The sequence below is a fragment of the Stegodyphus dumicola genome, chromosome 11, assembly GCF_044657685.1.
Source record: "Stegodyphus dumicola isolate Sdum_Otavi_A_Nest chromosome 11, ASM4465768v1".
Classification (NCBI taxonomy): domain Eukaryota; kingdom Metazoa; phylum Arthropoda; class Arachnida; order Araneae; family Eresidae; genus Stegodyphus; species Stegodyphus dumicola.
The window spans coordinates 120524104-120550227 of record NC_140778.1 but is presented as its reverse complement, the minus strand read 5'-3'; the positions used below and the strand labels follow the sequence as shown (position 1 = coordinate 120550227).

Below are 26124 nucleotides of genomic sequence, written 5' to 3'. Positions count from 1 at the left end.
AAAGAAATTAAGCAAATAAAACAAAAAAGAAACAGTTTTTCACAGACGATTGAGTATTTCTCATTCAATTAATTCAGTTCTCACTTCGCGACAAAGCAAAAATACATAAAACCTCAAAATATCTATATTAAAAATTACGAAGTAAATCTTAAACACTTATTTCCTCGAAAAAATTACAGAAAGGATTAAGGATGATTTAATTGGCAATAATAAATGAAGGCGTTATCTTTGTTGTTGCGAAGCTAAGTTGGCAACAAATCCACTAGTCTGCTGTTTCAAATGTAAACAATCAATGGCCGCCATTTAAAAAAAGGCTTAGCGGCACTTAAACAACTTTAAAATTGTTGATAATTCTAAAAATATTGCGTACAGATTTACTAAAGGCATAAAAACCTTAACCGGAAGATAACAACAACATAATTCAATCATTTTTAAAGCAAAAAATGTACAATTTACAAACATATAAGAGTAGAGAAACTGAGATCACTGAGCCGGGTAACAGAGTGGATAAATATATAAATATATTTATATACGTTTGGTGCGGTCGATTTCAACCAAAATACGAGGTGCACATCTACATGTTATAGCAGTCCTATATACAAAATTTCAACGTTCTGAGGCTACTCGTTTTTGAGATATGCGAGATATGTACGTACGTACGTACGTGTACGCTCGTACAGACGCCACGAAAAATTCTCTTCAGAATTCATTTTAAAGCAGTTTTATAATTTTTTGGAGGAACGAGTCTTATTCTGTCCTTACATACAGATATCACGCAAAAACATCGTTAAATTGCATTCGATAGCGGTCAAAATGGATATTTTCGTTGAAATATGCTGCCTGAAACTTTTCGCGATTACAATACTTCCTTTTTACTTCGTACAAGGAAGTAAAAAAGGAATAGCAAAAGTAATTTTTTTGCCTCGGTCTGCAGGATGCAACGATTGCTGACCTTGTATGGAACTACCTTACAATGGATTGCAGAAATATTCGTACTGTCCAACAAGGGAATGATCGAAGGTACTGAGATTAGATGGATACTCATTCAGCCACAGAAAGACAGACTTCTTCCATAATTTCAATTGAAATCGGTCTCCATTTTCTTCCTGGGAGCACACAGAGCTCCCTAATCTTGTGGTGCAGTGGCCGAAACCGCTACGCAAACCCTGGGTTGTGACACCAGGTTGAAATGAACTTCAAACTCAAGTTTTAACAATAACATGAATTTTAATAAGATGAAAACCAGGAAAAAATGCTCTAACGCATTATACACGAGAAATGATAGTTCTTAGCAGACCAACATGCCCATAGCTCTCAACAGGAGAAATCGTCCCCTCTTCACCTCCAGTAGAGCGGTGCTTCTGAACACCGGGGTACCTAGGCCGAAGGACCTAGCCCCCTATGGAACAATTTTTAACTTTGCGAATGGTGTCAAAAAGTAGCCTAATTCTGTATAAATTTAGTTCAGTTAAAAAATTTAGCCAAATAATGCAAATAAAAATTTTGGAAAAAATGGGAAAATCAAGTAATGATTAAATTGTAATATTTAAGGATAAATTAAAGACTAATAATAGAAGGTCAGAGAAAGCCGTCGAGCTGGTGATCAAGAGATGGTTTCTGAAAAATAAAGTTACTCACAATTAGTGAATTCCATAAGGGTCTGCACTGTTTGAAGAACTGCTTGGAGTTTCTCCGCAATGTTCACGTTCTGCAGAAAGCTAAGTATTTCGAATAAGATCTGGCCAAGTTCCTTGATGTTCGGGTTGGAAAAACACAATAATAGTCCTTCAAAAATACTGGGCACCGAAGTTCTGCTATTTTTAACTTTTTCACAGTAGCAGGTTTTGTTAGTCATCTGAAAAGGCAATTCTCACTCCTGGGTAGTTTCGGAAAGTTCGCCGATCTCACTTCCGGTGCAGGTTGTCGCTGGGTTTTTGGTTGGGCCATCTTCTCAGATCTCCCTCTTGTAGGCTTCGCACCCACGAAAACTGCTCACGTGGTCCTTTCCACAGTACATACAACACGGCTTCTCGTTAGGTTTTTTGGAGCATGCATTGCTCCGATGACCTCCACCACATTTCACACATCGCTCTGGATTATTACACATGTGCTGTGTGTGACCAAAGGCCTGGCAACGGAAACACTGCACAGGCCTTTTCCTTGGCTTGTATTTTTCTACACGAATATCAAAACTGAACATGTGATTCAGCTGATAGATCTGCTCTTTTTCCACGTTACGCTTCAGTTCCATAAAGAAAATCGGGAGCTTTACTTGAGTGTCCTTCTTTCTACTCACAAAGTGCTTCACTTTGATGACCGGAAACTTTCGTCTTGTTAAGTCGTTCTGGATAGCCTCCTCCTTAATAGAAGCAGGGAGATCCTTAATGATCGCCCTGATATTCTTCGCGCTTTGCGGTTGAAACGTATGAAATGCGATTCATTTCTCACTTAGGATTTTCGTCATCTTCTTAAAATCCCCTTTATTTTTTAGATGCACATGAATTGTCCTCATCTTAGCACTTTATTCGTAACCTTCAGCCATGGACCTTATAAGAAACAGACTAACCCAGTGGGCGGGGCGCGCGTCACCAACATGTCCGGAAGAAAGACTAGGGACAGTCTGGTTTACTTTAAATTTGAAACCTGTGGCGTTTGTATCACATAACTGTTTTTAATTATTAAACTGTTTTTAATTATTAAATGTGATACGCTGCATAGTGATGAGATTATGAAAGTCACAGTTTTTTTTTCAAATACGATTTAATATATCTCATTAAAGCGCATTTTACTGCATTTCGCATTTTTTCCACGCGTAATTCTTGTACAAACATCTTTACTGTGGTAAAACGGTAAAAACTCTAAGCACAAAATTTATGAACTTAATTTTTCGTAAAAATAAAGTAAAATTAAATAAGATTGATAGTACGGGATACTTTGAAATAAGGTTAAATTAAACAAGATCTGATATATTTTTAAAAAAATTTAATGAATATTTTCAGGCAGTGATTTTCAAAACTATAATAACATTACAAAAAGATTATTTAGTTGATTATATGATCATTAAATTATTAACATTAAACTGGATTATTTATTTTAGTAATTTATAAAATTCGGAGCATAAAATTTTCTGAGTGTAATGCAGGGGAAAAAAGATAAAATAAAATCTACGCACTCAGATTTTATATTACGCCCAAAAGAAATCTTTTTGTTAACGTTTTGTTTGGTACCTATAATTATTGAATATCATGTTCTTCGCCCGTAAACCACATGCATTTTGAAAAAGCATATCTTTAGAATTTCCGCCCTGGAGATAAAAATTTTATTTTCAGGTATAGTGTTACTATTGCTCACTTTAAACTCGTTGACTTTGTTAATAAAAAATTCGTTAAAGTTTTACAAAATATGAAATAGATTAAAACAAATTCGAAATTCGACCGTCCAAATGCCCATGTTCGGGTGAGGATTACGTTATTCAAAATTTGATGGCTTTGGAGTCCGTCGTTTTAGTCACAGTACGAGAAACATATATGTATTCATGCAGATTCATCATTATTTAATTTCTTTAAATATAATACGGGGCGGTAATATTTGGTAACAACAATTTTCAAGGAGACACGGACATTTATTTATAGTGAAACAGCGCAAAATGCCGTATCGAGCTAATAAAGCAAATTAACAGTAAATAAAAAAAATATTATGCAGAACTAAAAATAAATTTAAAAAATAATCACTATAAAATACAAGCAAAATTAATTATTATGGTTAAATACAATTTTAATATTAGAATTAAATGTATAAAAATTAAGGAGTCAAAAGTGTTTATCATTATGATGTTTTATGAAATATGATTGAAATAAAATTCCTTTATAGAAATTGTGCTATAATACTCATCTATAATCTTAAAAAAGCAGCACAATTTAGAATTTTAAACAAAACTTTCAAAAATTCGTTTTAAATATTTTAGTATTTTTTACTTATTTACACCAATAAAAAGCATAAAAATTGCAAGAGAAAAGTGCTTGTTTGAAATTTTCTATTAGTTCAGATTTAAAATATTATTTTCTAAAAGAAGTATTTACAGATTTCCTTACAGCATAGGAAAAGCTAAAAAAGTATGCAGCCCTGAAAGCATGCAGTAACTTTATAATTATTTGGAACGTTAATTATGCTTGATAAATATGCTAAATTTTTAAAAATCAATCTCAATTTCGAAAATGAAAATATGTAGAAATTCTAATTTGTGAAATGAGGCGCTGCAACTAGCTTTATCTTGACAGTTATACATGCTGCAATAGGCAACCAATGTTAATTCTGCAAGTCGTCCCTACTCCTCCGGATGTGATTAAGGTGACAGCCGGCAACGCCTCAGACGCGGGAGAAAACCCGTTTGGGTTAGTCTATTTCTTATAAGGTCCATGGTTGAAAGACCTGAAATCGATTACTTTGGGAAACATCCATCTTTCCAATAACTTTCGGCACCTTCGCTGTTTTCCTGGGTGATTGCCACTCCATATCCGTTTCGAATTTCCTTTCTGTATTCTCAGCAAGCTTCACTGCAGCTTCCTGCGCCTCTTTCTCCTTATTCAGTTGCTCAATCATGATTTCTTCTAAGGAAGGTACTCTGCAAAAATCCGCCCAAGAGGTAACTCCACTTGCTCGAGCCACTTTCGTCAACAAATCCTTCCCCTGGGCCCTGGTCGTGTCTTCAACAGACCTGACTACCAGTAGAAGGTTCTTCACCTTTCGCAGACATCACCTTCGCCTTCTTGTTTTTACATTTTCTTGGCTTCTGCTCTAACAAGAAATCTTCTTTCCTCAACTTGAAGGTTTTGTTAGATTTAAACGAGACTTCAGATTCTCCGTCGCTAATTTCCACATCCGCTTCGTTGCTCCTCCACAAAGACATCTTGAATTACCCGAAGATAAATACGTAAACGAAAGCTCAATCACTGACCGCCTACGGTTACTGGGTCAGGTACGTAAAAAATATGAGAGATCCGCTCTGCGAACTACACACCTGCAAACCTCGACTCGCTCGCGTCCCCTCTTCTCTCTCTCTCTGTAGAATGGTGTTTTGAGACACCAAGGTGCCCGAGCCAAGGCTCTACCCCTTGTAGAACAGTTTGATCATTTCGTAAGGTAGTATAAAATAACCGAAAAATAAATCGAGTAGGGTTTTTTTTTGTTAAGGTCAGATAAGAATATTGTTAACGTATCAATGGAGTTGTTGTCCAAATTAGTGAGAGCAGAAAAGTCGAAAAGACTGGTGACTGTGACAAGAATGAGGTAGTGTAAACATAGGCAAATTGAATCCATTAAGAATTATCAAGTACACAACATCAAATATTAAGACATGAACTTGAAATAAATATATTCATATATCTATAATATACACAAAAGTGAGAATGCAGACAGAAAATTTGAGGTGTAACAGATAAGAAGAATGAAAATAAATAGATAAATAAACACATATGTCAAATTATTAGAGTTGCATATTACATGATCCATATATTTAGTTGGGCCATAGGTGTTTACGTTCCTCGTATTAGAATGGCGCCGACATGGATGACGCAGTTTCGGTTTTAAATATCCTTAATAAATACAACGACTCTTGGTGTATTTAAATTAAACTGAAGACATTTAATAATATAACATTCACACGTAAACATTTAGTAATAATTCAACAATACAGATAAGTTTTAGAATAAGAATTACAACCGTTACAGGTCAGCTACGCTTTTAGCAACCGAATTCTACGAACGACAAATCTCAAAAGCGTGTTGCCAACGCAGGGCAACGAAAAGGTAGAAATTAATTCGATAAGCGTCGCAGTGAACATACTTCCACCCTATCAGGTTTTGTCCTGATACACAGGCAAAGGTGAAAGTTTATTAATTGGTCTCTTGAAAACACCAGTTTTAGTTTTGACTGTAGCTACGCGAACTAAGCCGTCCTTGCCCGGATGGACATCGATGATCCGTCCTATAGGCCAAGCTAGAGGTGGAGATCCACCTTCGATGACAAGAACCACCGTGTCGATCTTTAGATTGGATCTAAGTGGCAGCACAACAGAACTAAATCATCTAAATATTCGAACCACCGTGTCGAATCTTTAGATGAAAGAAATAAACGAACTTTTGCTTCCGGAATCCAGCAATAATTTAATTTCGATATTTTAGCCACTGGACGAAAATGCGAGTGCGAGAACTGTAGGCAAAATCGCCGAGTTGTAATTTTGAATCGTATTACTGATAACTACCTGACCTTCACACTCGCATGATTCATTCGAAATTTTCTCTGGAGTGCTTTCGTTTTCATTTGGGGCTGTTAAAAGCTGTACGTTGTTAGCTTTAATATCTTCATGCAACAAACTATTATGCGTTTTTGAATTACACAAATTACACTTTAACTGTGAATTACAGTTTTTGATTAGATGTGAATTTAAACATAAAAACACAATCCTCGTTTTCGTACAAAGTTATTTCTAGCAGTAACATCCAAATTCTTAAATTTAACGCATTTATATAACGCATGAAGTCCGTTACATTTCGAACATTTAGTATTACTAAATTTAGAATTCTGTAACGTTTTAGAACTAACATTACTATTTTTATGAACAACGTTAGCTTCTGCTTCTTTATTTATGATAATTTCGAGAGAAGAAAACCTTAAATTTAAAAATTCAAAAAATGATTCCAATGTAGGAAATCATCTTCCGCTGTTTTCTGTGCCCATAACTTTCGAGTTTCTGAATCTACCTTTTGAAGCAACATAAATATTAACCATGGATCCCTAGAAGCTGCTTCATCACCAAGAGCATTTAAACCTCTGATAACTTCATCGGAAGTATCAGCTAATTGCCGTAAATTAACATTATCAACCTGTGAAATACATTTTTGATCCAGAAGTGTTTTAATTAACGATTGTACAATTTGCTTCTTTTTATCGTACCTAGAGAGCAATTTTGCCCATGCTTCTTCATAAGAATTATTTGATAACAGAATATGTTTAATTATAGAAGCTGGTTCATCAGCAAGTGATCCGACTAAATACTGAAATTTCTGTATATTCGATAAAGAAATATTATGCACTGTTGGAACAAGCAAATCTTTAAAATTCATCCTGTCATTAAAGTTACCCGAAAAAATAGGCATATTCAACTTAGGTAACTTAAAGTTACTAATATTAGAATTTCCTGAAACATTTGGCACATTAGCCACATTCAATACATCTAATAAATTTTGATACTGAGGTTTCAAACTAAAATACTTCGATTCAAAATCTCCAATTTCTGACTCCTCTTCTGGTAATTGGGCATCAAATTTATCAAAATCTAAATGAATCCTTTCCAAGCGCTCCAGATGCAAAATTACTTCATTTTTACATAAATCGGAAGAAATAGTATTCTGAAGCCTTGTGAAGGCCGCTTTTGCCCTACCACGCAATCTAATGACAGTAGCTTGATCCATAATAAGTAGTCGAAGTATTCAAGTTCAAAATCAATACAAAATAGATATAAAACTTCAAAAATCAAATTCAGATGTAAATCGAAATAAAAAGCACTTATCTGTACTTGAACTGCTGACGAATTCTCTATCTCGCCGCCGTGCCTCCAAAAATTTGCTTACGTTCCTCGTATTAGAATGGCGCCGACATGGATGACGCGGTTTCGATTTTAAATATCCTTAATAAATTCATCGACTCTTGGTGTATTTAAATCAAACTGAAGACATTTAATAATATAACATTCACACGTAAATATTTAGTAAAAATTCAGCAATACAGATAAGATTTAGAATAAGAATTACAACCGTTACAGGTCAGCTACGCTTTTAGCGACCGAATTCTACGAACGACAAATCTCAAAAGCGTGTTAGCAACGCAGGGCAACGAAAAGGTAGAAATTAATTCGATAGGTGTGGCAGTGAACAATAGGACTATCCATATTTTCCAAACTGTTATAGTCGTAATCACATATTTTAATACTGCGATTATGGACTGGATACTGGACAATTTGTCGTAGAACAGTATTCTGGCATACTTGCAATCTTTTCCTATGAGTTTTCTTAGTATTTGCCCAAACTGGACTTGCATAGCACAAAAGTGGACGTAGAATGGACTTGTAAATGAGTAACTTGTTGTCAATAGATAATATACTGTTTCGAGCAATTAAGGGGTATAGTTTGGCTTTACGAACTGAAAACTTCTGGATAATAGATGTAATGTGCGGGGACCATGTAAGTGACTTATTGAGGATCACCGCAAGATAAGGACTTGCTTGGCCCAGGGAATATCAGTGTCATAGATCTTCAGGTTTTTCTTGAAGTTAGTCTTCTTCGCAAACATAATAGCTGTTGTTTTTTCCACGTTCACGAGGATCTTCCACCTGGAGAGCCACGTCTCTAGCGTGTGTATGTAATTTTGTAATCGTTGTATAACTGGACCTGGAAATGTACTTTGTGGGAGGACCGCTGTGTTGTCAGCATACATAGCTAATGCTGTGTCGTGTGTGGATGGTATGTCGTTCACGTAAATATTAAAAAGTGTAGGTCCGAGCAAAGATCCTTGCGGGACGCCAGCCATGATATGGCTTGTGGAATTTGTGCCAGAGACGTGAACAACAAAGTGTCTACCTGTTAGGTAGGAATTAATAATGTTAATGATGTAGCCCGGAAGCTTAGGATGTGTAATTTGTAAGTGAGGCCATAAAGCCAAACTCGATGAAAAGCCTTGGCAATGTCGAGGAATAAACCACCAGTCACTTTCCGGTTAGCCATTCCCTCTGCAATAGTTTCTACCACTCCGGTAGAGTTGGTTGGTCGTGGAGAGGTGGAGAGATGTCGTCTGAACCCGAATTGATGCGGAATAATAACGTTGTTAGAGTCCAGAAATTCGTTGATTCTCTTGAGTATGATAGCTTCTCCTCTTCTCAGGAAACCACCTTATATATCTCCCTGTGTTTACTTGCGCTGAACTACCGAAGGGGAAATGATTCTTTCACTCATACATAACAAAGTGTCCATCTCCTGACCCTGATGAAAAGACTTCTTTTACATCTTTGTCCACAGGAGTGACCCTCGAAGCTGCAATCGGAATCATCAACAAAGTCACAGGATTTCATCACGGATATTGCACTCTGAAACTATTGCGCTACATAAACTATTGCAATTTGAAATCAATCATCGTAGACAGTATTTATCGTAAAGTACCTTTATGCTACCTTATCATAATCTCTTCAAATTTAGTAATCATCTTTTTCAATCCCTGCTCGACATACGTCCCTTTCGTAAACCTCTCGAGCATCGATATTATGGTTGAGCATTTTGAACATTACTGCCGCTCTGATAAAACAAATTTTTCAATACAGCTTATTCTTCCCTAAACACATGGTGAGGAATGATTTTATGGCTTTGATTGCTGGCATTTTAAAACGCTCCACATTTCTTTACGTCCTTTCCACGCTGAAGAAAAAGCACAAACTCTCGCTCGAAATTTGGCTTGTTAAATTTTATCGCAGGTTTCCTTTTTTTATCGCAGGTATTCAGAAGGTCCTTGAAACGTATATACCTAGTATCAACGAAAGAGGTCTACCAAAATGTGCTCTTCGTGACTCTAAAAAGGGTAACTTTAATTATAGCCGCCCAGTACATTAAGTAAGAAACTATGTTGTAAAGCATATATCACTTTATATAATGGAAACCCAACGAGGCTCTTATGAACGTGTATTTTCTCAGGGTTTACAAAGCAATGTATCTGTTAAAAACAGAATTCGCAGTACTCTAGGAAAATTCAGATAGCATCAGTAAAAGGATAAAAATTAAGTTACAGATCATGGAGCTTTTGTTTGATAATCTGTAACTTGGCCTTGTAACAAAGGCCATGAGAAGCGTAAAAAATGAAACATGTTTAACCAGCATTTTCACCAAACTTCACAATTATTTAGTTAGTAGCGTACTAAAATTTCATATTTCATACAAATAAAATATTTTGGAAACTTTTATCTATATTAAATGTGAATGATTATATGCTAACATGATTCTTTTTTTTCGAATTCTGTGCATTTCTCTTTCAGAATGCGATTGCGGTGAGCATGGCATATGTAGCTTTGAAGGTGGTAGCAAGAAGTGCACGTGTAACGAAAAATATGCAGAAAAGAATGGAAAATGTGAAGGTAAGGTATAATTGTTTTTCTGTCAGTCCAAAACATTAATAAACTTTACCACGCCACATAATTTGTTGAATATTTGTAAAATGTATTTGAATATGAGTATAGAAAGTTTGTTACTTAAGCAAAAATATTCCTTTCCGAACTTTTAGACTGTGTTTATATATTATATTTTGTTTTGTGTTTGCTATTTTTGTGGTAAAGCAATACATTTTCTTAAAGGAGTTCTCTTTCTTGGGGGGGGGTCGGAGCACGTTACTTTTAAATATTTTCGTTCATTTAAAACGGACCATCGTGAGAATAGGAAATATGGCCTCTCCAGAGTTTGGTAGAATTTACTGTAACTTTCAAAGTTTTTTATTCGAAATTTCCATGCCGCTTCGGAATTGAAATATGCGTGTTTCAGATATTTGTGAATTTTATTTCGCGTAGTAAGTTATCTTTTAAAAATCATCTTCTTAAAAAATACTAAAACCTTTTTTCATGTTCTCAAATGGGATAAAAATTGTCTTATGTATTTATATATAAAATATCATTTTTAATGAGACTTAATTGAAGACATCCGTAAATTTGATCTAGATTGTAGAGTCATTAGGTTAATTGGAAGCAGACAAGATGAAAAATAAGCAACCGCCTCCGCCGGGAATCGAACCGCGGACCTCTGGAATAGCGGCCCTGTGTGCTATCGTTATACCACGAACGTATGCTAGGGAAGTGGGAGAAATACCTTATAAGATAACATAGACTTCCTCAATATATACTACATTGCATCTTTTTCTTACAATCGTCAGTAACCGAGTAACTCCCGTCAAATTCAGTTTACCTAATTTACGGATTGTACTTATATGTTGAAATTGTTTTACATTATGCTTTATTATATTGACAAAATTACATATAGTCTTCGAGAACATTAAAGTACTACACATAGTACTTTAATTCATAACATCGCTAGTGTTTTAATAACATTCTTTTGCTTTAATTATGCAGTATTTGAAGTATGTAGTTCTCTTGTTTTACAGACCCGTTAGCTGCATATTTTGTATGTACGTTTTATCTGTTTTATGAGATAAAATAAACAGTACTATTTATTTCAAATTAAGTTGTAAATTACAATACAACATTCAAAGAAAATAGGAGTCTGGTATCTGGCGTGCAGTAAATAGAAACATAATTTGATTACGAAGAATTGTGAAGAAACAGAAAGAGTTCTAATATGGCTTGTCTTAATTTGGTGACTGACCGTTGTCAGCAATTCAAGACTCTAGAAAGAAACTTCTGTTTTCAACTGCCTGTACCTACGTGTGGCATTGACCAAACCCGCACATCGTGCTAGTGGTGGAATTATACCTCTATTATCCGCCTCTTTTCTTATCCATTACTAAGAAGTATTCAGAATAACAAAGGAATAAACGAACTGAGCACTCCACTATTACGCATGTACGCTGCGCAAGAAAACAATATTGGCATGTCATGTCAGGAAAAGTCCGATTTTGTGTGAAAATACCTATATTAGAACAATATCATATACAAATCTAATATCTATATCGCTCTTTCGAGACATGAAAAACGCAATTTGAATTTCGTCAGTCGGTCCAGTAGAACGAGAGGTATAGAATAGCCCCCCCTTTTTTTTTCTTCGCAGTTGCACGTATAATCAATCTTCTTGATTATACCAAATTACACCAAATATACCAAATATTTAAATATTATACCAAATTATACCAAATATTTTTACTCAAAACTGTAATAATATAACATTACGCAAGAAAATATTTTATATCCATGTAAAATATTAGACGTGAATTTTACGGCATAGAACGTAAATATATTGGGGATTTTGTACGTCGTTTCGCTTTTTTTTTTTTTTTTTTTTTGTTCTTTTTGGTATTATATAGCTTTTTTTTTGTTTTTGTTTTTGTTTGTTAGATTGGCTTTTTTGAATTAAATTCCACAATGTCGCAACTTTCAGTACTCAACTTGACTGCATCATTAAAAAATCGTTTATTAGTCAATAATTATTTTTATCGCTATATAACTAAGGATTCCGAAAGAGCATTGTATGGTTTTTGATTTTTTAGAGCAAGCATAAATTAAACGTTAACTGAGGGTGAATTGTAACTATCAGAAATTACGTTTTTTGACGTGTTTTGAAATGTTTTTTTGACGAATTCTTGATCAAAAAACGAGAAATACGTCTAATAACATGCCCTGATAATGTATGTTTGGAAGAGTTTCAAATTGTTACATCAATGATTTTTTATTCTTTTTAACGAATTTAACTGATTACGAATTTGTCTTTTAAATTTAGTTTTTATAGAACTTAAGCCCCAGGCTTTTGCACTAATATATATTTTATTATATGGAAATTTATGTTTTCCTCTGATAATTTTCTGTTGTAATTTCAAACTATATGAGAATTCCGAAAATGTCCAAACCTCGGCAAATGGGCTAACTGTATGAGTTCTTTCGCACATTTGTCTCATGAGTAACATATACAACAACAAATTTTCTCAGAATGCTATCTAGGACTGTTTTCCTTTTCTTAGCGAAAGACGTTTCTAATGCTTGACGTCATCAACAAAATTAAAAATGAAAACCCATTAAAATCACTGGAATATAAAACTATGAAGACATCATTTCTCGCATTTCACGGCTATTAGATGAATTAGAAGGAAATTATGAAATGCATGCTACAAAAATTCCTTTAAGTTGAAAAATATATTTTTCTTTGTTTCAAAGCAGAAAGCTAATTTTTTAAGAAGATACATAATTCTTAAATTTTTACGTTTACATATTCTGGGAAGAAATATTATTATACATACCTGCGATGTGAACATATAAATGAGTACAATGGAAACCAGTGACTTGCGAATCGCTATTTGTCCTCGGTGCCAAAACGTATAAATATCAGAGTTTCGATGAATAAACCAGTAACTGTTGTCATGTTTAAAAAACGGACATAAGCGAGATATAATTTTTGATGCTGGCATGACCAGATGTTTGATGTCAGCAACCTCAGTACTCCTCAGCATATCGCGCTGTTTTATGGAAGAGTACCAGAACTTGGAAAGCGGTTTGAATCATGCAAAATGTGATCACAAGCCAGAAAATGATGCTTGAAAACTCAGGTCTTAACCTTTTGAGGCCGGGGCTTTGGTAGCAGTAAAAGCTACAAAAGGACGGGGAATCTTGAACCGAATGCTTTCCCCCTTTTAAGAAATCACCTCCTATTTGCAACAAAGATTATTGTGTGTAGTTTAATGGATTCTCAGAGGGGTGCATCTATGTTGCAAAAGGAAGACCTTTGAAAGAAATAAGTGGTTAAAACCCCAGGGACGTCAAATTTGACATTTCACCCCACTTTTCAGCCTGGAAAAAGGGGGAAAAAGAAATGGCCACTAAAGTGGACAACCCCGTCTTTTCAAAGAGAGGACTCTATGGCCACTATAATGGCCATCCCGTCTTCAAAAGGTTAATCAATTGTATCGTAGCGTTACTCCCTTTTATTCTACTACTAATCAATAATTGCGTATGTCCAAAAAGAGAAACGTAAACTCAAGAAGTTTTAATTATCCTTTATTTGCTCCAAATAAAGTATACAGTTGGCCCCTTTCTCAGGGCGTACAACAAAGCCTCCACTTGGGCTCAAACACAAAATGTAAGAAATAAGAACTAACTAATGACTAATAAAAGAGATTTAGCCAAAGATAACCACAATTCTAAGCTAGTTGGCCCGTAATATTAAATTAGCCAGCGAAGCTGTCAAAAGGCACGTAATACGGACGAACGTAGAGACGTAGCCAAAAAGACGTTAGAAACACACAGCCAAAAGGTGAACGCGCTATTCAGAAAGCCTAACTTTCTCTCTGGAAGTCAGTGGACTTTTAAAAGTTAGCAAGCAATTTAGATGTCACCAAAAAGAAGAATAAAAAAGTAGACATAAAATATTTCGATTAATAATTTAAAAAAAATGCGTACTTACGGATCCTATATATACAAAGTGAATACAAAGTCACGGAATCTGACATATTTTAAAACTTTTCAGATTAATAATTTTATTGCAATGTAATTTAGCACTTCATTAAATAACATGCCTCAGAAGAAATTAATAAAATGTCTTACATTACGAATATGATTATTTAATCTTATAGTGCAAAAATCATGAAATAAAGTAATAAATATTTTTTAAATCTAGTAATGTTTTTCTTTTGAGTAATTCTAAAACACAAATACTCTAACAGCTAAATATACATCAACCTAAACAATCTCTTCTGCCAGTTATACAAAGTCAATAAAATCATTCTAATAAAAGTTATGTATAAAGACAAAGTTAAAAAGTCAATCAAATCATTTTCAATATCTAAAACTGTACTTATGTTCTGTAAATTTAAAGACGTTTTTAAAATATAATAAATAACAAACTTAAGTACCTTAAAAGCTTTAAAAACAAACTTAAAACTTTACATTCAAGTCATGATCTTTCTTCTTTTGTAACTGTGAAAAATTGAAAACAAAATGAACTGTGAATTTAATGAACTGTATACAAAGTTGCCAGCTGCGACCAACGCAAATGGTTTGAGTTCTATGTACGCCTGAAAAGGTAGTGCATAACAATTTCAATATCAATCAAATCAGTTCATCCTTTCAAAGCAACAACCAATTCGTAAATCATTTTTTGTTGCGAAACCAGGAAACAGAATCTTTCGACACTTCCAGGTTATTACGTATGACTTCAAGAATTAAATTTAATGTAATATAACCACATTTTTTCAATATCAATTAAAGAATTAACGTGGCAATAACGTACCGTGTCAATTATCCTAACCTGAAAAAACAAAGTTGCCTACAGCAGATATTTATCAAAAATGCTGGCAGGAACGAAGGATTTTCGGCATACAATGATGTCACATGAAATCGTGTGTTTTCTTCGACGTCAGACCATGACCCTATGCAATAATATTATATTTAATGTTTAATAATAATTTTGTTTCGTATTTTGTAAAACTTCGAAATTTTTTATTAAGAATCTTAACGATTTAAAAGCAAGCAGCGGCAACACTTTTCGAAATAAAGCTGATTTTTATTTCCAGCGTGCGGCAGTGTTGCTACTCGGAAAAATGACACAGAAAATTAGCGTTTTCAGAGTTTCTAATTAATATCTCGGTTGATTAAAGTCGTACGAATATAAGAATGGTCGAAATGGCTTCCCACGGATTTTTTATATCCATGGAGTTCCTCTCTCGAATGTCAACTCCTCGCCTTTCCAGTGGAGATAATGTCACAAACAAACAGATGGACAGACGCGCACACATTTTAACAGTGTAGATAAAAATAAGTTCCTCAACCATTTGCTTCATAATATCAATGCTGCAAAGAAATGCTAAGAACGCAAGTAATATTCTGTTGGGTTTGTGCATTAGCACTGAAGGCGTAATGAGTACGTTTCCTCAAGCACAGTTTTCATTAAAGAATCACAAGTCAAAAAGTTAACTACGAAATCTTTATTTAATAAAATAATATAATTTTGCTTAAGCATAGCAAAAATTTAATAATCTTAACAGACATTAAAACACTGAATTATCTAAAATGAGATAACTTACCTAGAATCATCATCAGTCCTAAATATCAGGCTTACCTATTTTAGGCAATAAAAAAAAGAAACAGGAACATACCTTGACTCAGTATCTGAAAGATAAAGCACTAACTGATTTAGACCTTTGGCCACGTACAAGAAGCTAAGGGTTACAGCCGAAAACATCGCGGCAAAAACATCGCGGACGAAAACGTCGCAGAGAAAACAACGCAAGGCGAAAACGTCGTGCTACAAAACATTGTGGGAGAAAACATCACAAAGAGAAAACATCGCAGTTCTAAAACATCGCGGTACAAAATATCGTCGTCGAAAATAAAGCGGTTCAAAAACTTCGCAGTTTAAAAACATCGTCTTCGAAAATATCGTGGTAAAAAGTAAAGTATCTACAAATCATCGCATGACGATAACATCGCAAACATGCTAACTATAAATGGATATTCCCGTAATGATTTGTGAGCACAAGATGGAAAGAAGGATAATTTGTTGTTCATATTTTATATTAACTATAAATTCTTGCTGAGAAAATCAGAAGGATACTTAAGCATATAAACTTAATGCAACTTATAGCACTTAATAGAATTTTAATCCGACATAGTTAACTAACAAAGACCATTAATAAATCATTTTTTATAAAGTTTTTACAGGTAATTTTTCATAAAAAGTATAATCTATAAGTTGCATTTAATTTTCTTTGCTTAAATTTCCTTCTTAATTTTTCAGCAAAAATTTATTAGTTAATAAAAAAATGTGAAAGTAAAAATTATCCTTCTTTTCATCTTGCGCTCACAAATTATTATGGAAATATCTATTTACAGTTATTAAAGCCTGAAAAAAGCTTGTCTGCTATGTTATCGTCATGCGATGATTTGTAGATACTTTATTTTTTACCACGATATTTTCGACGACGATGTTTTTAAACTGCGAAGTTTTTGAACCGCTTTATTTTCGACGACGGTATTTTGTACCGCGATGTTTTAGAACTGCGATGTTTTCTCTTTGCGATGTTTTCTCCCACGATGTTTTGTAGAACGACGTTTTCGCCTTGCGTTAGTTTCTCCGCGACGTTTTCGTCCGCGATGTTTTTGCCGCGATGTTATCGGCGGACACCGAAGCTAAGGTGAGAATTGAATGCTTTGCATTGCACACGAACTTTATTTTCTCTCGCCAATATATATCTCGGCGCACGTTCGTTTCGTATGCCTTTCGAGTTTCCTTATGCAAAATACCTAAATTTATGCTAACATTTCCCCTGTTTTGCAAATGAAACTCATACCAATTGCAATTCATTTCTGAAAAACTGAAATTTAGCTTTAGGAATTGGTTTAGTCATAATATCAGCAACCATTTGCTCTGTTGAAAGATAAGCAAGTTTTACTATTCCTTTGTTAATCAAGTCGCGTATGTGATGAACTTTTGTATCAATATGTTTTGTGCGCGAACTGAATTTTTCAGATTCTACAAGTCTTATATTAGACTGATTATCTTCAAATACCTTTATCGGTAGAGTTTGGGGTAGATTGAAATCTTCTGTTAATTTTAATAGCCATAATAGTTCTTGCGTAGCTTGTAATAGTGCAACATATTCAGCTTCTGCTGAGGATAAAGAAACAAAAGTTTGTTTTCTTGAAAAACACGAAATGCAGTTTTTTCCTAATAAATTAACACTTCCTGATGTAGATTTCTATCTTCAATATCTTGTCCCCAATCAGCATCTGAACAAACTGTAATATTAGGTTCTTCACTCGACGAAACTTGTAAGGATAGATTCTTTGTCGTGTTTAAGTATCTAATGATTCTTTTAACAGCATTCCAGTCCTTTTGACGTGGATTATTACATCTTCAGCTGAGTATGTGAGTTGAAGCTGTGATATCTGGTCTTGTGATAGACGATATATACAAAAGACTTCCAATAGCTTGGCGAAATTTATCATTTGAAGTTAGGAGATTTTCTTCCTTGTTTAGGTTATAATAGTTTGTTTCCATTGGTGTGCCAGCGGGTTTCGCTTCTTCAAGTTGAAATTGCTTGACTCCCTTTTGGATATCAAGTGACTGTTGAAAATTGTTTATCATCAGATCACAACCCCGTAACCATCGACCTTAGCTGTACTATTTTTACTCAAAATTTTCCGGCACTCGTCTCTACAAATTGGGACAATTTTCGCTTTAAATTAAATTCTAAAAGCATACCCTCCCTCGAAATTGAATCCAGCCATGATATTGACAAAGCAGTAGATCAATTAACGAACACCCTAACTGATACTTATAAGGAAGTATCAAAACCCACCCTCAGACCCAATTATCGTAAAATACCTCAAGAAATTAAACTCAAAATTAAAGAAAAGAATAAAGTACGGAGACTTTGGCAAAGAAATAGAAATCCTGGCTTAAAAATTCAACTCCGTACTCTCCAAAATGAGATCAAGGCATCATGTGACCAGTTCTTCCAATCACAATACACGAATTACATTCAGTCCTTAACGACCAATGATAACAGTCTTTGGCGCGCATCAGCCCGCCTACGCAAACACAAATCTAACATTCCGTCCTTAGCTACGGACGCAGCGGTGGCTCACACAGACGCTGAGAAATCCGAATTAATTGCGGATTCTCTTCAAACTCAATTTACACCACATAATGAAGGAATTTTTGCGAACAGCGCAAATTCTTTCCCACAAGATGTTGAACGTTTCCTCTCCTCGCCTTTCGCGAGAGAAATACACTATACATCCATGAGCGAGGTAAGTGAATACATTACCAAGCTCAAACCCAAAAAAGTCCCTGGTATGGACGCTATTTCTAATCGTATGATTAAAAATTTACCCACCAACTATCTATTTTTCTTAATAATGCTTATAAATTTTATGATACAGCATTGCTATTTTCCTCAAAGCTGGAAACAAGCACTTATTGTGCTTATTCCAAAACCAGGCCAAAGCCTTTCTAACCCTCAAAATTATAGACCTATCAGCCTCCTATCCTCGTTATCTAAGATATACGAGTTTGTGTTACTTAAACGCCTGAATGATTTTCTCCGAAATCACAACGTTCTGATTGATGAACAATTTGGATTTCGAGCAAAACACTGCACCACGCACCAGCTGCTGAGGACAGTGGAGTTCATTCACGAAGGGTTTCGTAACAAAATGCTTACTGGCGCTTTATTTCTTGACATAGCCAAAGCATTTGATAGGACTTGGCATATAGGAATTATTATCAAGCTCATACGACTTGACGTTTCGGCCCATTTAATTCATATAATTAATTCGTACCTGACTAATAGATTTTTTTCTGTACGAGTTAATTCTTTCATTTCGGCACCCCGTCCCATACTCAGCGGTGTCCCCCAAGGGTCACTTTTAGGCCCAATTTTGTTCAACATTTTTATAAATGACATACCAAAATCACCTAGTATCACTCTTGCACTTTATGCAGATGATACGGCCTTCCTAGCTCAACACAAACGCCTTGAAAACTTGGTCCAAACCATTCAGAGTTATCTCTCTAGCCTTGAGCACTGGCTCATCACTTGGAAAATCAAAATTAATGTTGCTAAATGTGCTGCTATGATATTCAAACGTAGCCCCCTCCCGTACCCTTCCATTAATTTAAAGTTTTTCGACGATTATGTTCCCTGGTCAAACTCTTACAAGTACCTAGGAGTTGTACTTGATTCAAAATTAACCTGGCGCCTTCACATTGAAAGTGTTCTCAATAAAGCGAAAGGTGCTAGAGCCCAACTTTACCCATTTTTAGCTCGAAAGAGCCAACTGTCAATTAAAAACAAAATTCTTCTCTATACATCAATTATAAGACCTGTCTTCATGTATGCATGTACAATCTGGGGTACTGCTGTAAAAACTCATGTCAAAAAACTTCAATCTTTTCAAAGTAAGACCCTACGTATGGCCCTGAATGCAGCCTGGTACGTCCGTACAGATGTGATTCATTCGGACCTAAATATTAAACCTGTAGATTACCATATTAAAAAGCTTAGTCAAAATTTATTCCTCAAAATTGAACAGATTGATAACCGAGCACTTCAGCGGATTCCAGCATACGATCCTGCTATTCGCAGCTCACAGAAGAGACCGAGAGCCGTGATTGGCCGAGAGTTCGGCATCTACCCTCCATCCAAAAGGGCAAGACAAGCCCTCTCAACATCACCTAATCAGAGTGCATGCCGCTGTAACAGTAGGTCGGCATTGCAATAGACTCTGGTTGCTTTCTTTGCTGCTTCATTTGCTGCCATCCGCTCCACCATGGATCGAATGATTGATTTTATTGCCTCTGAGATTACCAACTTAGAATGCATCAAAGAAGCTGATGGATCTCTCTCATCTAAGGACGCACGAGACCTTAAATTCCTTCGACGCCTCAAACTTTTCATTGACAGAGAACTGAACGCTGATCGTTCTTCTACTTCTCTTCCCAAACCAAACATCCCTGCTCCTAAGGTTAATGACAGTGATTCTTGAATAACTGGAATCAACAAAACTAATGTCAGACGAGCCAGCAGCCCTGCGCGCTCAGATGAAGAGCAGTCGAAAAAACATAAAGCACTGAATGAAGACAGCTCCGACACGGACTCAGGTCCTAAAGGAGATTTTACTAGAAGACTAAGAAAACCCTCTCGAAAGTCTACTCTGACGGATTCCTCTGTTTTGTCAGAAGTTTCGACAGCTGAGCCGACCACGGAAATAACTTATGATAATATGGATACAGCCCCAGACGTGGATAATATGGATAAAGCCCACGCTAATGTGGCGCCATCTAGTGAGATCCCCGAAAAGCCGGCTGCGAGTACGTCTCAGACGGAAAGCATGGTGCGGCCTATCGGTGCTGCAGATGAGGTCACGTGCCCGGCTGGGCTAATAGGTGATGCTCATGATCATGAAACTGGTACCAATTCTGCCGAAAATAATGAGCAGGATGTGGATAAATTCATACATCCAAATAAAGTGAGCAATAAAGCTCCCCCGATTATTATACAGGATGGTAAATACTCCTGGTCAAAATATAAGGAAATGTTTAAAGATGCAGGAATTAAGCTAAAATCAGGTATAATGAAAGCTCAAGACCACTATGAGTTAAAAGTTGACAGTATAGAAACTCATAAGAGTTTAACTGCATTACTTAATGCCAAAGGAGTGAAATATCACTCATTTATTTTACCCGAAAACAAGAAGGTTAAAGTTGTTATACGCAGCTTACCGATCGACACGCCAACCTCAGAGATATCTGATGAACTGATAGATAGAGGTTTCCCAGTTGAACGAGTCTCGCAATTAGTAAGACGCAGAAATGGAGAAAAATTTAATCTGCCCCTGTTTCTAGTTATTTTGAAGAGGAATGAAAAAGCGAGAGGGATACATAATATAACTAAATTATGTTTGCTGAATGTTAAAGTAGAAGCTTACAAAGGAAGGAAAGGGCCGGTACAATGCTTTCGGTGTCAAGCATTTCATCATGCCCAGGCAGGATGTATGCATGACCCGAAATGCATGAAATGCGCTGGCGATCATTATTCAAAAGACTGCCCCAAGCCAAGAGAAGATAAACCTAAGTGTATAAATTGCCAATTAGATCATACAAGCAACTACAGGGGTTGCCCGAATTTTCCCAAAATAAATACTCAAAATCCGCCTTTGAAGAATTTCAGTGATAGAGTAATTATCAATAAATCTTATGCCGCCGCTGTTGGCGGGCAAACAATGAATACTCTAGATGAAGCTAGAAGTATTTTTGAAGGGCTTAAAAACCTTGTTGAGGCTATTAAGGCTTCCGGCATTCTACAAGTAAATTTAGCTCCTAGCGCAAATGCTAGTAGTTTCAACGCGGTCAATAATGAACCCAATCATGGATAGGAAAGATAATAATTTTAGGCCAATCAAGATGTTAGTGTGGAATGCTAACAACATAAGAGGAAAGAAAGATGAGTTGGAGGACTTTATGTATGAGAACGACATTGATATTTGCCTGATCTCCGAGACGCACATCACCCCAGGAGACAGAGTTAGCATCAAAAATTATAGAACCTACCGATGTGATAGGTTACATCACAGAGGAGGTGGAGCACTCATCTACGTTCATTGTAAATATTCATCTTGTTTAATTTCGACTGAAAGAGACAAGGGCTATGAAATTGTGATTGCCTCTATTAGCTTGCCTAAGATTGGAGATACCTTATTTGCGGCAATCTACAACCCCACTACTAATAGGCTAACTGAGGAAATGTTACAAAATATTATTCCGGATTCTTCAATAATGATTGTTGGTGGCGACCTCAATAGTAAGCATAAAGATTGGGGCTGCCGTAGCACCAATCACAATGGTAAAGTACTGAGAGAGTATATCAGTAACCACCCAGTTGGTATATTTGCGCCTGACGTACCGACGTTCAGGCCCAGCAACATCAGGTACACTCCTGATATTCTAGATATCATCTTGACTAATACAGGAATTAATATGGTGCTGGAGGTTCGAGACGACTTAAGCTCTGATCATACTCCTGTGATTGCTACACTAGGGGTCACCAGTATTAATTATACGAATGTTAAGACCCATACCGACTGGAGAATGTACCACAATGTTGTGAAAGTGAGGCTCCCTAAATTAGGTGCTATGAAAAGCCCTTCTGATATTGACAAGGAGATTGATAAGTTTACTACATGTCTTAATGACTCTTACTATGAGGCCACCAAGGTTACTCAAAGGTCTTGTAAAATCGCTAAGATTCCAAGGTACGTCAAATCTCTCATAGCCGAAAGAAACAGGCTGCGAAGGAGGTATAATATCACCTGGGATCCAATTATTAAAACGGAGTTAAATAGGATCAGTAAGCATATTAAGCTTGAAATGCATAAATTAAAGTGTGAGGCTTGGAATGTTAAAATGGAGGAGTTAAACTTAGACAGTGATGCCTTCTGGCAGTTTACAAAAATGTTAAAGAGGACGCATCAGTGTGATAGGCCAATTATTGACAACGGCGTCACTGCTTATTCAGATACTGACAAATGTCAGATTTTTGCTTCACATCTTGAAAAGCAGTTTTCTCCCAATCAGACACCTCGTAATATTCACTTTTAGACCCAAGTCAGAATGAAAGTAGAAGAATGGCTAGGTGCTCCCACGGCTCTAAATGCCGATGGTTTAACTAATCCAAGAGAAGTTACGGATATTATCTCCAAATTGAACCCCAAGAAAGCCCCAGGTATTGATGGAGTTACAAATTTAATGATCAGGAACCTCCCGCGCGGTGGAATCACAAGACTTTCCAGCATTTTTAATATATGCATTACGTTATGCTACTTCCCGGACTGCTGGAAGTACGCAAAAGTTTTCCTACTACCGAAGCCTGCAAAAGACATCACTAAGGCGGAAAATCACAGGCCCATAAGCTTGCTCTCTAATATAGGCAAGATCTTTGAACGAATAATTTTAAGGAAATTCCAGCCTTATTTACAGGTACTTCCGGAAGATCAGTACGGATTTAGGAGCGAACTTTGCACATCTAAACAACTGATTAGGCTTGTGGAATTTATCGGCTCTGCTCTGCATCATAAGAGTTGTACTGCAGTGCTCATGCTGGACGTGGCCAAAGCATTTGACCGTGTCTGGCATGAGGGCTTAATATATAAATTGATAATGATGAATTTGCCTAGAGAACTGATCTTACTCACCAGATCTTATATTGCAAATCGTTACTTTACAGTTAGCTGCAAGCAAAGTCATTCTGGATACAAAACTATCGCTGCAGGCGTCCCCCAGGGGTCCTGTCTTGGCCCAGTACTCTATCTTTTCTATGCGGCTGATTTCCCGCGGGATAAACTCAACAGAAATACATTGCTGGCCTGCTATGCGGATGACACCGCTGTAGCGGTCAGATCTATTCAGCCTAACAGGGCAATTTCTGTTATGCAGGATATAATTATGGACATTGAGGAGTGGTGCTCCAGGTGGAAGATTTCCATCAATGCGACTAAATCACAGCTACTTCTTGTTAGAAGGAAGAAAATACTGGTCTCAGTTCAGCCACTTTACCTATTCGGCCAACGTGTCCCGATGGTAAACAAGGCCAAGTATTTAGGTGTTTACTTGAATCGAAGACTCACGTGGAGTACGCATGTCAATTACATTGCAAACAAGACCAGAGGAATTGCTCAACAATTACAAGTACTGCTAGGGCGCAGCTCGCAGTTAGATCTGAGAAGGAAAAGACAGATTTATATTTCCATTTTAAGACCAATTATGTGTTATGCGTCCCCTGTCTGGGCGACTGCTACGAGCTCAGATATCAACAAATTGCAGGTGACTCAAAACACAATCTTACGCACCATGACAGGAGCGCATTTTTACATCCGTAACAAACTCCTGCACGATGATTTACAAGTTGAATATATTGACAAATATCTGCAAAAACTTAACAGCAAGTTCTTTGACAAAGGCTTGAATTGCAGTAAAGGAAACTTTAATGCTGTACTGAACTATGTCTGCATTCCTGAGGACTACAATATCAGGCCTTTTACGGCTCACAGAATGAGGGATCACAATTTTGTCACTTAGCCCACTCGTTTTCAAATATGTAAATAACACATTTTTATGCGTACATTACTTCACTTTCATTTGTTTATTACATGTTCAACACTGTATCCTATGCACATTTCATGTATTTTCATTTCTTTTGCATCTTCATAGCTCCATACACGTGATTATTACTCTTGTCTCAGGGGTAAGAGTTAAGTTACTTTGATGATTGGACTTTGTCACTATGGCCGATGGGCCCTCTTTTCCTTACCCGCTCCGATTTCCTGGCTGGGAACTAGCTGATAGTTGACATTCTGATTGTCCTTAGGGGATTAGATCAATATAGCTTATTAAAGCCCAACTGGGCTAATATAAGCATAATCAATTAGCATTTAAGCACACTCAACATCAGTTCCAGCTCCCGCGCCATGAAGGAAGGATGTCTCTTCAGCGAGCTGCCATATAATTGCTTATTTCATCCTCTGCTACTACTATCAAGATCTTCAAGCAAAGTTATCAATCTGTTTACTTAAGAATCACATCTCCCGCAGATTTCAAATCTGACTAAGAATATTTTCATCGCGATCTCAATAATTATTTGCACTCCCCAACACAAGCCACATGCCAATGAGCCTATTAATCGTAAAATCTTTCCTATCCACTTTTTGCTTTAGTGTTTGTACTGTGTATAAAAAATTATAAAAAACCAAAAAAAGTATAAAATATAAAACACAAAAAAAATTTTAAAAACCTAAAAACTTATAAAAAAATTATGAAACTTAAGTTTTTATTTTCTCATCTCTATCCCTAAACTTTCTCGAGCCTGTGGCTTCCTCTAGTGTGCATCAAGTAAATCACTTATGCCAAATTTTTCCTATTTCTGCTCGCCTTTAATAATTCTGATGTGGAGGTAGATGGTTTTGAACCATAGGAACTCCGAAATTTTTAAATCATTGGTATTGGCAAATTGCTTGACAAGTTCATTTATTTTATTTTTCTGTGATAAGAGATAACTTCCATCTTCCTTGCGATTTATTTCCATGCTTAAGAAATATTTAGCTTCACCAAGATGCGTTATTTGGTAACGTTTCTTTAAATCATTAATTGTTTGAAGAATTAGTCCTTCTTCTGTAGAACTTATTAGGATGTCATCAACATACACTAATAAATTAATTCTTTTATCACGGACCACTTTTGTGAAAAGACACGGATCTGCATTCCAGCATCTAGTTGCTTGTTTGAGACTATAAATCGACTTCTGTAATTTACAAACTTTATGTCTTTCTTCTGGAATCACGAATTCTTCTGGTTGTTCCATATATATTTCTTCATTTAAGTTTCCATACAAAAAAGCTGTTTTAACATCCAGTTGATGTACCTTGGCATTATTATACGCTGCCCATGCTAAGAAAATTCTTATCGTAGTGTTTTTCACTACTGGTGAAAATGTTTCATTATAATCACTGCCGTATTTTTGAGTAAATCCTTGGGCTACTAAGCGTGCTTTGTATTTTATATTTTTACCAGTTTCATCATATTTTGTCTTAAACACCCATTTGCTGCCTACTGCATGTTTTCCTGGTGGTAATTCTGTAAGTGTATAGGTTTCATTTTCTTTTAGAGAATGTATTTCTTCTTGCATAGCCTTGATCCAAGCTTCTTGTTCACGTTTTGGTAAGTTTAGAATTTCTTCAAAGCTTTCTGAATCTTTATTTTTAGGTAAGATTGATTATTCGTCTTCTGCTTTATAAGAGAACCTTTCCGGTGGGACCCCTTTGGTTGATCTGCTAGAAACCCTTCTTTCTATATTTTCTTCACGTTTAATTAACTCTTCGGAACTTTT

At 35.9% G+C, this 26124-nt stretch overlaps 1 protein-coding gene across 1 annotated transcript in view; it reads left to right on the top strand.

Annotated features, from left to right (window-relative positions):
* LOC118204283 (uncharacterized) overlaps positions 1 to 26124 on the top strand; it is a 98554-nt gene that overhangs the window by 33916 nt on the left and 38514 nt on the right. The window contains exon 3 of the mRNA XM_085826352.1: positions 10073 to 10171. Coding sequence (XP_085682478.1) covers positions 10073 to 10171 — 99 coding nt within the window. The remainder of the gene's footprint in view (positions 1 to 10072; positions 10172 to 26124) is intronic.